The sequence below is a fragment of the Belonocnema kinseyi genome, chromosome 1, assembly GCF_010883055.1.
Source record: "Belonocnema kinseyi isolate 2016_QV_RU_SX_M_011 chromosome 1, B_treatae_v1, whole genome shotgun sequence".
Taxonomy (NCBI): Eukaryota; Metazoa; Arthropoda; class Insecta; order Hymenoptera; family Cynipidae; genus Belonocnema; species Belonocnema kinseyi.
This window is the reverse complement of record NC_046657.1, coordinates 180,917,866-180,933,694: the sequence shown is the minus strand read 5'-3', so window position 1 is coordinate 180,933,694 and position 15,829 is coordinate 180,917,866. Positions and strand designations below refer to the sequence as shown.

The window sequence follows — 15,829 nt, the reverse complement described above, 5'->3', positions numbered from 1 at the left end:
ATCAAGATCAAAAGAAAACTTTCTGTGCGTAAAAATTAAGTGAAAAATGCACTTAACCCTTTTTTAATAAAACCAATGTGAGAAGCCAAAAAACATTGCTTCGAAGATTATTTTTCAAAAAGTTTGTTTCCAGCGATGCATACTTCCTGAGAACATTTTTCTCCTTATTTTTGTTTAACAGAAACTCATACCTCAAAATTGTATATTGAATTTGAAAATTATCCTTGAATTATTATTATATAAACTCCTAATCTGTTAAGCAAACAGTAATAATTTGAAATTTAAATAATATATATTAAAATAATCATCTAATAATAATCTAATAATAATAATAATAATAATAATATATAATAATAATAATCTAATAATCATCTAATTATTATCAAAGTATTATTGTTCTAAAAACTGAAGATAATGAATTAAAAAAATTTATTTATTATAATAACATTTTGTAGTTGAAACAATCATTAAAACCAATGCTTAGTTAAATAATTAATTTTAAACTGTGATATGAAATTCAATAATTTTTAAGGAATACATGAAATTGTATACATTGAAACATTTAGCAGGTAAAAATTAAAGAATTTTACAAGTTAATAGTTGAAGGAGATTGCTGAAACTTGATTTTTGTTGTTGAAGATTTATCATTTTAGTTGAAATGCATCTACTTGGTTGAAAACCCGTTTTTTCTGATTTTAAATTAATTTTTTGAACTAAAAATAAATCTTTTTGGTTAAAAAATTACGATTTTAGTAGCATATTAGGTATAAATTCATGCATTCTGTTGAAAATGGGCGATCGTCTTTTCCTCCACGGCTACCTGCCTAACCTTCCACTTCCACTGCGCAACGACACTACTACCCCTCACTGGATACTAAGTGGCTTCAGGCCCTCGATGTGATGTCCCCCTTAAAGATAATGCATTTGTCTTTCAAATGACCCATTTCCTTGCCATTGAGTTAATCAATCAATTTTCTATTGTTTTTTTCGTTGGTAGAGCTGTTGAAAATTTAAGACAAAAATCGCGTTTTCGAAAATTATTAAAAGAGAATATTATTAAAATAATGATAACTTGATAATCGCTGGGTGATGCTATTGATCCTCAAAACTCAGTTTTGTAGAAATTGTTGATGTACATTGTTATCTTTAGAGTTTAGAGTCAAGTGAATCGAAAACAATTGACTTGTTTCAAACGTTTTGGCACATAATGGCGATCCTTATCAGTGAGTTTTCTTAAATCTGTGAAAAGTACATAATTTCTTGCAGGTAAGCTCTTTTACAATTGCAAGTACTATTCTAAAAAAAATCTCTTAACGAAGAACAACTAATGAAAAATCAATTAAAATGTAGTAAGAAAATCTTGTAACAAAATTTAAAAACAAATTTTTTTTAAGTTTTCAGAGAGAAAACACTGCAGTCAAAAAACTCTTTTTAAACTATTTTTTTATCGATGTATATTAAATTTCATTTTTTGTATTGAAAACCTTAAACGCAGCTTTTTATGTATAAGAGAAATAGTATTATTTAATGAATTTTTCTGGTTTAATGAGGAATTATATCTGTGAAAGTCAAATTTTTTCTCTTGAAAGCCGCTCTTTAGTAAAAATACAAAATTAAACAAAAACTTTGTAGCTAAATAATTATTCAAATTGTTATTTAAAACTTTTCTTTTCCTTATATCAACGAAAAGTTAATGCCAATTTTTTCACTGTAGTAGAAATACAAATTGACGAGGAACATTGTACTTAAAAAAATGTTTTCTCGATTTCTTATACACAAATTTTACTTTAACAAAGTTTTGTGTCTCTTAAAATATTTAAATTTTTCAAAATGTTCATAATTTCAATTTTTTAAATTGAAATGTACTGAGTTTCTTGTTTTAAAATTATTTCTATAAAAGAAAGCATTTCCAAAATCACACTGTAGTAAAAAATAAATTTGTAAAAAAGAGCATTGTACTTCTTCTTTACTCATAATGTGTCCCCTAAGGGTTTACATGACTTCCATTCCTTACAATCTTTCCGTTTAAATCTATATATTTTTTACAATCTTATCCTTTCTATATATACAATTATTTACAACTATTTACATAAAGTCTTATATCTATGTCCTTATTTCTATTTCCTGCGATAGCGCAATTTAGGACTTGTTAGCAAGCGAGTGAGCGAACAAACGAAAGCGAGAGTGCAAGCGAGAGAGAGAGAGCATGAGAACGCAAACGCATCTTAGTCTACTTAACTTTTACTTTACCATTACTTACCATTTTCACGCTTCTAATTTAAACGACTTCTGTTTCCTTTTTCTTTCACTTTTTTATACCCTCATTTACCTTTTTCACGTGCATTCTTTCATTCTCCCTCATTCGCTCCCCTAGCACCCTCCAACTCCTTCATCCATTCTTCTCCTAATCCATCTTCCCCTAGAATCTTAACCACATTTTCTTGCCAGCTTCCTTTATCTTACATTCCTCTCCTACATCCTTCCCATACATGCTCCCATGTTTCCTCCTCCCATTCACATATTCTACACATTCTGTTCTCTTCTTTTTCCCAGTACATCCCCTCCCTTACCTCGTTTCCCAGTCTAAATCTTGCTATTCTGGTCCACCTTCTCTCTCCCCATCCCTTTTCTAAATACTTTGGCACCCCTTCCTTTTTTATCATCTTATACCATTTATGTATTTTGATTTCTCAATCGCACCCCATCTTTCTGATAATTGTCTTTCCCTCTCCCTTTTTTCAATTCTTCATAGTTTACTCCAGTCCCATCTTCTATTTCTCTATCATTAAAGAACTCCCTCCTTTCTTCTTTCCACCTCGTTAATTCGATCGCCCTCCCTCTCCTCTCTTCTGCCTCCATCAAAAACTTTCTCGCCAACTCCCCTCCCTTTCCCTCCCTCAGCTTTGTCTCAAATTTCCATACCCTCTTACCCTCTCTAATACTTAACTTATACCTTTGCGCTTCTTCTCTCACCATATATCCTGGCGTCCTCCAGTCTACCCCTAGGGTCCACCTTATATACCTTTCTTGTAAACTCTCAATATCTTTCCTTTCTTTCCATCCCCATATCTCTGCTCCATAACCTAAAACCGGTCATACTAGCGTATCAAATAACCACATTCTCCTTCTCCCATTTTTTTAACCTTCTTTTTCCTATTCCCCATATCTGTTTCATTACCCCTGCTGCTTTTTTTATCCTTTCTCTTATATGATCTGTATGATCTCTATTTGTTTGCAAGATATGATTCAAATATTTATACTCTTTACTTCTAACTTTATTCCATACCATCTCCCTGTCTATTCTTTCTTCCTTCCCCCTCCTTTTCTAAACCTTATTATCTTTGTCTTCTCTACCTTTACATTCAGCTTTTTCCCATCTAAGTATTTCTCTAATCCTGCAATTAATCCCGTTATCCCTTCTTCATCCTCTGCCATCAACACTGTCGTCGGCGTATGCCAGTGTATATATCTTTTCCTTCCCTATCCTAACTTCTCCCCAACCCTTTCTCCCAATTTCTTCTTCCAAGTCTGATATTAATAAATTAAATAAAAGTGGGCTCAAAGGACACCATTGTCTCACACCTCTCACCAACCAGAAACTATCTCCTATTTGCTCTCCTACCTTTACCCTGCTCTTCTTGTCTCTCTAAAAATTTCTGATACTCTCTTTATCAATCCCTCTCTTATCCCCTTTTTTATCATAACTTCTTCTATTTCTTCTCGGTTTAATGAGTCAAACGCCGCCTTTAAGCCCACGAATATTGCTATCATTACCCCCTTTTCCCTTTTAATTCTCTTATTTACTAGATAGTTTAGAACATATATGTTGTCCATTACCCCCATTCCTTTTCTAAACCCTGTCTGATTTGATGACTCGATCTTTTTTTCTTCAACTTCTATCTTCAATCTCTCCGACAAAATACTTACAAATACTTTATACAGTGTTGGCATCAACGTCACCCCCCTATAATCTTTAACCTCCTCTCCCTTTCTTTACTATTGGTATAACTACTCCTTCTTTCCATAACTCTGGCCACCCCTTTCCTCTCCATAATCTATTACACATTATTCATGCCCATTCCTCTAGCTCCTCCCCTCTATATTTCCATACTTTATTTAGAATCGCATCTATACCATGTACCTTTCCATCCTTCATTATTCCTAAAACCTTAACTATTTCTTCCCTTGATGCCCATTGCTCTAAGTACTCCCCTCCATATTTCCATACTTCGTTTGGAATCTAATCTATACCAGGTGCCTTTCCATCCTTCATTATTCCTAAAACTTTAACTATTTCTTCCTTTGAAATTTCCTCTTCCTCGTCTCTTTCTCTACCATATTTTCCTCCCTTTACCACTTTTCTCTCTACTCCTCCTAGCAAATCCAAAAAATATTTCTTCCGTTCTATCATTTCAATATCTTGGTTTACTCTTTTGCTTTCGTTATTTACTACCTTCCATACCTCTTCTTCCGTCCTAGCCTTCTCCGCCTCTTCCTCTTTCTTTTGATAACACAACTCAGTATACTCTTTCTTTTTTTCCTATATTCTTCCCCATTACTTTTTTGTTTTCTCCACTTTCTTAATTCCTTTCTGACCTCCTTTTTTTTCTCTTTGCAGTCCTCATCCCACTCACTTCTATTCCCCGCTTTACTAACTTCATTATTGTTTGTGCACTCTAATCCTGTTTTTATTTCTCCTATCATTTTTTCCATCTCCTCTTCCACATTTCTCTCTCCCATTTTGATATTTCTTATTTTTTCTCTAAACTTTTCTTTTCCTTGCCATTTGTAACCACTTGGTAACCTTCCCCTTACTCTTTCCCATCCCTTTTCATCTAACCACGTCTCCATCATTATGACTACATCCCATTGTGTCAAATTTCTCATAAACTCCTTATCCTTTCTCTCTAATCCTGCTATATATATTCCAGTAACAAATCTTCCATTCTTCCCTACTTTCGTTTGTCATCTTTTTTTCCTCCTTACTATTTCTTATTTTCCTATCTCCCATTCCTTCCTCTTCTAGTTTCCCTGCCACCTCATTTCTTACTATCTCTTCCCTTTCTTCATCCCAATCCCACCATACTCGATCTATCTGAATTCTCCCATACTTAACCCATGTTCTCTTTCCCTTTTTTCTTTCCTCTTCCGCTATTTTCCTTAATTTATACTGCATCTTCCTTTCTACCCATGTCAAATCATCCTCTATTCTCTCCGAACTACCATATAATAACCTCTTCTTTGTCATCACCTCCCTCTTATGTTCCCATTTCTTTAGTTTCACCAGTAGCATTATCTCCCCTCTTCTCACTTCCCTTCCTATATTTCGCATTTCCTCTATCTCTACATTAGCATCAATCCATTTTAGTACTTCGTCCACCCCTTCCTTCAGCTCCTTCCCCTCTAATCTTATACCCTTTCTCACTATGTTTAATTTTCTTTCTTCCCTCTCTATTTTTTGTTCTATGTTTCTCAGCCTTTCTATCTCTTTATTCCCACTCTCGCCCCCCCCCCGCAATTCCCGTTCGAGCTTTCAAGTTTCTTCATCCTACCTCTTATCTCCTCTACCTTTGTATTATTAACTTCTTCCTGCTTCTCTAGTTTTTGCTCCAATGACTCCATCCTCTTTTCCAACTTTTCGCTGATTTCTTCCCATTTTTTTATGTCTTTCTTACCTTCAGCCATTTCCCGCCTAATTTCCTTCTTTAATTCCTCTCCCCTTCTCTCCTGCTTTTCTTCTTAAATCCCCATTACCTCTATCATCACTTCTCTAATTTCCTTTAGCCTTTCTTCTTTCATCGACATTTCATTTTCATCTCTGCTACCGTCAACACCCTCCCTGTTATCGCTTTTCCCTACCAAACTCTGCTTTTCCGGCGGCGATCTAAACATTTTCTGGTATTTTATACTCGTCCAGATATCTTCCTTCTCTTCACTGCTTTCCCTCTCCCCTCTCTTCCTTTTGATAAATGCTTCTATGGACCCTACGCTTTTTGCTCTTAATCTTTCCTTTTCTATACTTTTTTTTATAGTTCCCCCTTGCTTACCTTTCCTTTATCTCTTTCGGTGTACTGAACACTTCCTGCTCTAATTCTGTTTCTTTCAAGGAGATACTCACTCCACTAGTCATTAATCAAATTCAAATTTTCCCACCTTCTATACTTCCCTGCCTTTATCGTCGCTGTCTGTTACCTGTCACGCCTTTCTTTGTCGCTACCCAACCCTGCTATTACCAATCCGTCAACACAGTCTTCTCACCCTGTCACAAATCTCCAAACAAACTCACCTCAAATTTCACCACAATATCAGAAAAACTCAGCATCAACAATTCCCACTACTTTACACTTTCATGCCGGAAACGGAAGTCAAGAGCATTGTACTTATATAATTATATAATTTTACTTTTAATCCATGATAATTATTTTTCTAAAAGTAACAATAATTGTTCGCCTTTTAAAAAAAAAACTTATGTCGATAAGAAAAGAACATTTTTTAAAGAATACTTAAATAATTATTCAACTACAAAGTTTTGTATAATTTCATTTTTTTACTACAGGTTCATTTTTAAAGGGACTGTAATGTTTTCTGACAACTAAAAAAAATTTGTTACAAAATTTTACTACTACATTCTAATACTCAATAATTTATCAAGTTATTAATAAAATTAAATTTAAAAAATTAAGTTAAATAATGTATATAATTTAGAAACTGAGATATTAACCAAAGAATAACACTTCTAATTGTAAAACTGCATACCTACAAGACGTTATTTATTTTTCGCAGATTGATTAAAACTCACTGATAAGGGTCACCATTGTGGGCCGAAAATTACGATTGTTAACTTAAATTAATGATTATCTCACTGCAATTTAAAAGTGGATCAAAAGTGAAAATTTTTAGAAAAAACTGCAACATACGAGAATAACTGTAAGAGAATATTTTTATAAATAATAACAATAACTTGTTCAAACACTTACTTTTGTGAACTTGAATCAATTATTAATCCACGATAACTTGTAAAGTGGAAAATTGTATTTATTGTTTTTATTTATTCATTATTTATTATTGTATTTTATTGTGTGTATAATTGACCAAAAGTGGAAAATTGTTTAATTTTTCGTCCATAAAATGTGCACATATCATATTTATACATTATTAGATTGGAAATAATCTAATTATGTATATTTAAATGATTTTCTTGGACATACTGATATTCTTCAAATAGGAATAGATATAAGTTGGAAGACAAAGGGATTATCTCCAAAGGGGACGTAGCATCGTAGGCCCGGAGCAACTTCGAATCCAGTGAGGGGTAGTGTCGCTGAACACTGGAAGTGGAAGGGTACGCAGGTAACCGTGGAGGAAATGATGACTGTCCGTTGAAAATATTAATTTTTTTAAACTGGCAATTCAACTATTCCATTCTTACAACAGAAGTAGACCATAAAAGGTGGAAAATTTCCAAAATTTATTAGGTTCAACCAGGTATACGGACTATAGGCAAAGATATATACGGTTCTCACTGAATTCCAGAAGAATGCTTTCTAGGTTTTCCTTGCAAGTAATTGAGGGGTTCAAACTTAAAAGGCCTTGCATAAATATGGGTCATATATCTTTCAAAACTTAAGACTATGTTGTAGAACCGATTGCAGTTTAATACTTAGGAATATGCAATCGTGTATGTTAAATTAAAATATTTAGTACTTATATTACCGTTTTCTTCTATTTTATTTGAATAACTGTACACATTAAGGTGGTATTTTGTGTGTATATTTTAGGTATATTTTCTAAAATATGCGATTCTAATTTCAAGGCAAAAGAGCCATCAATCATTAAAATCAAACACTTAAAAATGTTGTAAAAAGCTCTGAATAAAAAGTTTGTAACATTTTTAAACGTTCAAGCATTTTTATCAAATTAATCTTTTGCCTGGCTCGAATATGAGATATTCTCGCAATATGAGAAAACGGGGTATCAGCTAAACTAAGAGACCCACTCTGTTGGTTCTATCACTAACTTGGAGCCCTTGAAGAAAAAGTAATTTCGTGGTATAGTCCATTTTTCATTGGGCTTCTAAAGATTATAGTCGAACTTTTTGTGAAATCGATGGTGGTCGAGTTCTTGGAAGGGAATTCTTTAAACCCTGTTTATTATTCATTAAATATGTATCTAGTAGTAAAGCGTGTCTGGAGTGATGGGGATTGAATAACTAAGTAGGAAAATATCGACAGTGTTGAAGTTTTTCGTTGTACAGGTCAGACATAGTAAGTGCATAGTTGCACGGTGTGGTTCTCATAATATGAGATACCTGTGGTTTTTATAACACTGGCTGCGCGGGGGAAATTGGTTACAAAAATGTTTGTGACTACTGCAAAACCTAAATATATTTAAATAACACTAAATTTATACTTCGGAAACAGAATGAAGTTTTTCATTAAAAATAATACTTTATTTTGCATTTTGTTAGCTATTTCCTGGGGTATCTCATATTATGAGAATAGTTTGACGAGTTTGGAAAAAGCACTTTTTTTTTACATTTTTTGTATTTTCAGCATAAAAAAATTTTTTAATAAAATTATTTATTCTTACGACAAACTAAATTTCCTTTAAAATGACCTATATCACTTTTAAATTCAATACATAGAATTCCGACAATCACGCCAAACAGAGTTCATCTCATATTTGGGTACTCTCCTCTATATATGCAGTTTAACTACAAACTATATATTAATTAATACAATCTGTAACTGATAAACATATGTTATAATAGTTACTTAATTTTAGCGTTTTAGAAAAAAATGTAAGGTATTATAATTAACAATATACTATTTTTTTGTTTCTAAAGAAATCTCAAAATTCTTTATAAAATGGATAAATTGGCTTTATCCTCTGCTTGATTTTATACAGAATTTTGAATTTTGCTGGCATTAAACATTTTAAAGAGAAAAATGTTTAGCTCAGTCATAATTGAAATAAATAAAACTTATCAGTTATTAAAAAATAGGTAAACATAAAACTTTTTCCGGTAATGTAATAAAATTATAAGTCATACTTCATGATTTATAGCATATAAAATAGCTATGTAAATATATAATATTTAAAATTTTAATTTTAAAAATAAATAATTAGTTTTCATTATATAACTACTCACTAATAATTGTGAATCATTAGAATAATTATATAATAAACACTTAATATTCGAGTGGTAAATAAATATGCAGGACATCATTTACATTTATGGTAACTCCTGTAATTGTAACTGCGGTGGTAACTCATTTTTTAAATTCTCTAACTTAAGCAATTACCGAGGCGGAACGTCTGAAAAATGCCGAAAACAGCGAAGTAACTCCGAGGAGTTGACCCACAAGCCAAGAGGGCGCTTTTAGCAGTCGGATTTTGACGGAGTCTCTTATTCCATTGCATGAGCAATCTCCCAACTCATCTCTGATAATGTACGCACTGTCTATGTTTGCGGAATTTCCCGTCACTGTAACCCCTTTTCCAGCTTGTTCAGGGCTAAAGTTCCGGAGAGGTCCGTAACCAGACAGCGCCAATGGATAGTTTGCAGAATAGAGGCGTCAACACTATTTTGGCAGGATTTTTTTTTCTGGCAAAAAACTAGAAGAATATTTAGTTGAATGATAAATGAATCGGTTTGATGAGGCAAACATTTAAAATTATTGTTACTCTTATTACTATGATGTCTCAAATATGGGCCTGTCACGATATATCGTAATGACCATATTTAACGAGAAGTTGGAAATGGGTAGTGATTTGGCCAACACTATTCTTCTTTCTAGTCATAGGGGACCTTCCCGCCCCCCACGAAACGTTGGAAAAGGGTAGGGTTTTGAAAAAATTATTTTTGTGACCTGTCAAAGGGGTGTTTCTGGCCGTTTGGATGTTTAAAAGCACCTAAGCGGTGAGTTAAATATGATCATTCCGATATCGTGACATATCCATACTTAAGATATCGTAGCAACAAAAGTAACAATAATTTTAAACTTCTGGCTGCTCAAATCGCTTCATTTATCGTTCAGTTAAAGATTCTAATAGTGTGTTGCAGAAAAATATTGTTTTTCCAGCCAAAAAACAGGTGACGCCCCTTTTCTGCAATTGCTACAAATTATTTATAAGAAATTTATAGATTACTTCGATGAAGAATTTCTACCTTCATTGTTTTCGTACTTTGCATAGTTAAACCGCGAAATTTAATGTTTTACTGTTAATAACATTTTACAGCCATACTGTAAAATTATGTGGTAAAACTTTAGAATTGCGGCTTCTCCCGTATGACCCTTTAACGTAAAAAAATTTCAAAAACTTGTTATTACTTGATGAATTCTAAATGAAAAAGGTGGAGGAAGGGCATTTCCGAGGAATGTTTTTATCTAATAGTTAAAAAACTAGCCGCAATGTTAGTTACGTACCTGACTCTAACCCAATAAAAAATCCATAATTTCATTATTATATCATACGTAGTGCAACACAAGAATATTTTTTTAATTATTTATACTTCTTAGTGCGCTACGCAAAAATCACCTATAATAAGCGCCATAGTAGTGATTTTAGTCAGGTATGCAAGATGCATTTCAGCTTCTTTTTTTCGTAAAGAAAATCATAATGTAGTTTAAAAATGTTCTTCCCCAAACTTTTTCACATAGAATTCATCAAATAATAACAAGTTTCGATATTCTTTTACGTTAAAGGGTTATACGGGAAAAGCCGCTATTCTGAAGTTTTACCAATTATTTGACGCATGTGATAGTCGAATCCGGATCCATCCTTTTTCTTACCCGAAGCAATTGCAACCGGCAAATCATTTTTTACTATTTAACAATCTATAGCTTATTAAAATAAATGAACAAATCGTCTTGGCCATATTCGGTGATACCGGTGCCTAGTTGCAGTGGAACAATTTTGAGATAACTTAAATTCACTTACCTTTAATTCCGTCGGGAGGTGCCTTGGTGATCTCCGAACAATCTTTGGTTGGTTCTCTTTCACGTCCTTAAGTTGTAAAACAATATTTTTATGGTTAGATTTTATTATCGGTATCAAGCTAAAAACTAACGGCCTATCTCAGCTGTATAATATACATCAAACGTTTGAAGTTCGAAAAGTAAATAGCCGTTTCTCAACTAACCTCTTTTTCAAGTGCAATGTGAGATCTTTTTACATCGAGCAACGACATACTGTAAAGCAATAATATAATTACCGATAAGATATAAATATTGGGAAAAATTAATAAAACAAGACTTTTTAGAGAAATATATTGACTCAGAATTTGTGCACGAAAGCAAAACAGATCTCGCCGCGTCCTTAGGTTCGGGAGAGAAAGAAATGAGTGGTCGTGGTCCCGCGTCTCGATTGTGGCACTAATTCAGCGCTTGGCGGGATCTATTCTCTAATGCTGCGCTTGCGCAGTAATCCGGACTATAGAACGGAAGCAAACGTGACGTCATGAACACTTCCAAATGTTTCAGGCAAGTTTTACTTCCGTTTTGTAAGTGCGAAATAGACTTCCCATATCTTTGTCTTTTTCCCTCTTATGAACATTGCTCGAAACATTTACCTGACAGGTATCCTGGTGTTTTCCTTAAATGAAAAGGTCTATGGCATATTGATATGGGGAAACCAAATCATGGATGTATGAATTATGACCTTTTCATACTTATGTTTATGATCTAATAAATTTATGGTCTAGCCACGCGCAAACAAAAAAAAACGAACCAATCTGGTCTTATCACTTAATTTCTCCATCTTGGATAAGTAAAGCGGCAAATGTAAGGGGTTTAAAATTGTAAAACGTCAGAATTTAAATTTCTTGCTATTTTGAGCTGTAGAAATATTTGAATCCTACTAAAATTTATTATAATTCGTATGTATAATAACAATTCGCCGTACAGTTCTACGCTTCAAACTCAAACTACGCAGTCATACTAACAAAATGGTGGAATTAGGAGTTTGCGTGGCTTGAACGAAACGGGGCCCTCAAGTGTCTAGACCATGTATTTATTAGATCATGTTTATGCTCAGGGTGGCGATGAGTCCGGAATGCGTTGCCCTTTGGAGCAGAGATGAGGTGGGAGATTGCCAGGTTATGGACACTCAATGCTTTCTAGATGAAGGATCATAGACGCTATCTAGCGTATACTCCGATCCGGAGGAGAAATGTCGGTCAAACTAATCCCACAGATGGCGCTACAAAAAGTAGGTCTGACTTTTTCATTGAATTGCATTAAGAAAAAGCAAAAATAATTTAAAACTTGATGCTGTTTGCAAATAAACAAAAAATATGTATGAAAAAATAAGAGTAACTATTACTAATTATTTAACAATAGAAAAAGTCATAAAAATATGTAGTTTAATATGAATAAAATTTAATTTTTAAATACATTTTGAAAGCAGTTTAAACTTCATATTTCTATCATTTATTTTACTGATATTATTAATTTGATTATTTGCTTTAGTTAAAAATATTATTTATTGTTACGGGTCTAATGAAAAAAATTACACTATTTAATTCCTCAATGAGAAAATGATTTAAAACATATACATGATCAGAAGAAGTAATAAAAAAGATATCACTTATATCCAATATAAATATAATAATAATTAAAATATGTAAGACTACAACTTCAGTTGCAAAGTGAAGAATCTTTGTACTTTTAAAATCTTAACAATTTCGAGTTTTGAAGGAAATATTTTTAAAAAGTAGTGGTAATTTTAATTAAAATGTTTGGAGGGAATTATTTGGTAAAAAATCAATGACAAGTCTGATAAATGGGAAAATCGATTTAATATTATTTAATATAATGTATATATTTATTTAAATTGAACCGAACATCATATATATATAAATAGTCTTATTATGGGTAAAAAATATTTTGTTTTTGCTAAAAATGCTTCACATTATTATGCGAATGGCAGTTAATAACAAAAATAATTTAAGGGTTTATAATAACCACTGTGATAAACAATTATTTTGGCAAAATATTAGAATTTGAGATTTTTGAAATTGTAATTTTCTTCCATGGCCAGAACGACTTCAGGTATTCCTTGCAATAATAAATATTTAGTAATATTAGATAAAATACAACAATTCACATTTTTCTAAAGAAATTAGATAAACAGATTGGAAATTTTGGCCCTTTAGCATGGAAATTTTTTGTTTGCACTGGAAATGTTTTAAGTTATTGGCCAACGACTGCTAGTCACCAACATATTAGAAAAGTGAACAATAACTACTGTTATTAACAATTCTTGTGACAAAAATATTAGCATGCAGTGTTATATCTTTAACTAATTTGTTTACAAAAATTTTAATTGTTATATTTGATCAAATATTTATTATTTTAAGGATTACCTGAAGTCGCTCTGGCCATTGAAGGAAATTATAATTCGAAAAATCTGAAATTCTAATATCATGCCACAAAAATTATTTATCACAGTGATTATTATAAACTTTTAAAGTATTTTTGTTATTAAATGTCATTCCTACATTATTGCGAAGCATTTTTAGCAAAACATTTTTTTTTGATAATAAGATTATTGGTCAATTTGTTCATACAATTGGTTTATAACAGATAAATGGATTAGTAAGCACATTATTTGTATTCTGTGAGTTTCTAAACATTTATTTAAAACAATATAAAGTTTTCCTGATCGGTTATTAAAGCGTAAAAAATTGTTTTATAAAAAAATTTAGTTTTTCCATGCTTTGAGTGGAAAAATGATTGATAAAAAGATAGAGGAGACAAAAGTTCGTAAAGTCAAGATCTATGGAATTGCATAATCTTTAATTTAAAACAAAAAATTAAAAATCGCAAAAAATTGAAAGCTCTAAACATTTTTGACTGACAAAAGTGCATTTCCTCCAATTGTGCGTCATGAGTACAGTACGTTTGTTTATAGAGTTTAATAGCTTATAGTCTGTTTATTTTAGAATTGAGGTTTGCAAAAATAATATAATTAACAATTTCATTCAAAATCTTCTTTGAATTTATATTTTTAAATCAAATTATTAGGGGTTGCATGCAGCGAGAAAAAAGCTTTTAAGATTAAGCAATAAATAAATTATTAAACTGCATAAATGTATATATGACGTTCGGTTCAATTTAATTAAATATATAGATTATATTGAATAATATTATATGCATTTTCTCATTTATCAGTCTTTTCAATGACTTTTTACCAAATTATTCCCTAAAAACATTTTAATTAAAATTAATATTAGTGTTTAAAAATATCTCCTTCAAAAATTGAAATTGTTAAGATTTTAAAGGTTCAAAGATTCTTTACTTTGCAACTCAAGTTGTAATCTTACATATTTTAATTATTATTATATTTATATTGGATATAAGTGATATATTTTGTATTAATTCTTCAGATCATGTATATGTTTTCAATAATATTTTCATTAGCTACTTTAATAATTTTAACAATTATTATTTTTTTTAACTAGAACTAATAATAAAATCAATAATAGCAGCAAAATAAATCGTAGAAATATGAAGTTCGAAATGCTTTCAAAATTTATCTTAAAATTAGATTTTATTCGCATTAAACCACATATTTTTATGACTTTTTCTTTTTTTAAATAATTAGCAATAGTTACTCTTATTTTTAAATATATATTTTTTTGTTTATTTGCAAACAGCATCAAGTTTTTAATTATTTTTGCTATTTCTTAATGCAATTCAATGAAAAAGACAGACCTTGTAACACGCGGAGCCGAATTTGGCGCGGAATTATCCCGAATTTAAAAGTTCAAAAATTTTAACGTTGATTTATTACAATAGATCCTGTTCGGCTCCGTTGGCTCATCACCGCAATTAAGGGTTTAGAAACCCAAACCCTTCGATGAAACTCTTCTCTTCTTTCTGAAAACGGATAATTAGGCAACAAAATGAACTGACAACTATAGATTTTGTGATATTAGATTAACAAAATGAATTTATTCAGAATGCGAATTGTAGAAATTTGCCAGAGAACCCGACGCGTCGGAGGGCAAGATTGCTTCTGGTCTCTGACTTCGGCGATGGGAGTTTCGGTACCGTCGTGGCGGTCCTTAGCTCCCCCCTCTTTCGTGCTTTCTCTCTCTTCTAAATTACATTTTCTCTCTATCCCACTCTACATATCCCTACTCGTATTATGACTAATAATTGGTCGCCGATTTCGATACGCCTTCTCATGTGAAGAACGCACGTGCCCTAACACTTCGCCGACTACGATAAAGCCAAGTCCGCTCATAATGTTTACATTATAGTTCGGAGAACCGACTGCCCGGAGGTCTTAATCATTTCAACGAAAACCAAAATGATTCTCCCCTCGGTTCAGTGTAACGATTTCTGTCGCCAATTTGATAATAAATATAAGAATTGTATATCCTGCTGTCAAGTCTGCTATCTTAAATCTAAACATTATATCAAATTTCCTCTGCCCAAAAATTCTCGACATATCTAACATATACATTTATTCGCTTACAGGAATGATTATCACTTAAACCATATTCATGCCGATTTGCCCTGAAATGTTGCTTGCCAATCTTTTTACTTTTCGCACGAATATTTTATAATTTCGAATCGAAGTCGCGCATTCTATGGAAGCGACGGTGCTGTTCCTAGCGGATCGAATGCAAATTTATGCGATCGTTACAACCTTGTAACACGCGGAGCCGAATTTGGCGCGGAATTATCCCGAATTTAAAACTTCAAAAATGTCGCGTTGATTTATTAAAATAGATCCTGTTCGGCTCCGTTGGCTCGTTACCGCAATTAAGGGTTTAGAAACCCAAACCCTTCGATGAAACTCTTCTCTTCTTTCT

General features: G+C 32.1%; 1 protein-coding gene and 1 long non-coding RNA gene across 2 annotated transcripts in view; one reads left to right on the top strand and one right to left on the bottom strand.

Annotated features, from left to right (window-relative positions):
- Nucleotides 1-10,944: 10,944 nt before the first annotated feature.
- LOC117172557 lies at nt 10,945-11,370 on the bottom strand. Its single transcript, XR_004467036.1, has 2 exons — nt 11,147-11,370; nt 10,945-11,010 (listed from the first exon to the last, which is right to left on the bottom strand). It is a non-coding gene; the product is annotated as an uncharacterized LOC117172557 (long non-coding RNA).
- A 655-nt stretch (nt 11,371-12,025) lies between these two features.
- LOC117181542 (Werner Syndrome-like exonuclease) overlaps nt 12,026-15,829 on the top strand; it is a 35,605-nt gene continuing 31,801 nt past the window's right edge. Inside the window, exon 1 of the mRNA XM_033374347.1 lies at nt 12,026-12,085. Coding sequence (XP_033230238.1) covers nt 12,026-12,085 — 60 coding nt within the window. The remainder of the gene's footprint in view (nt 12,086-15,829) is intronic.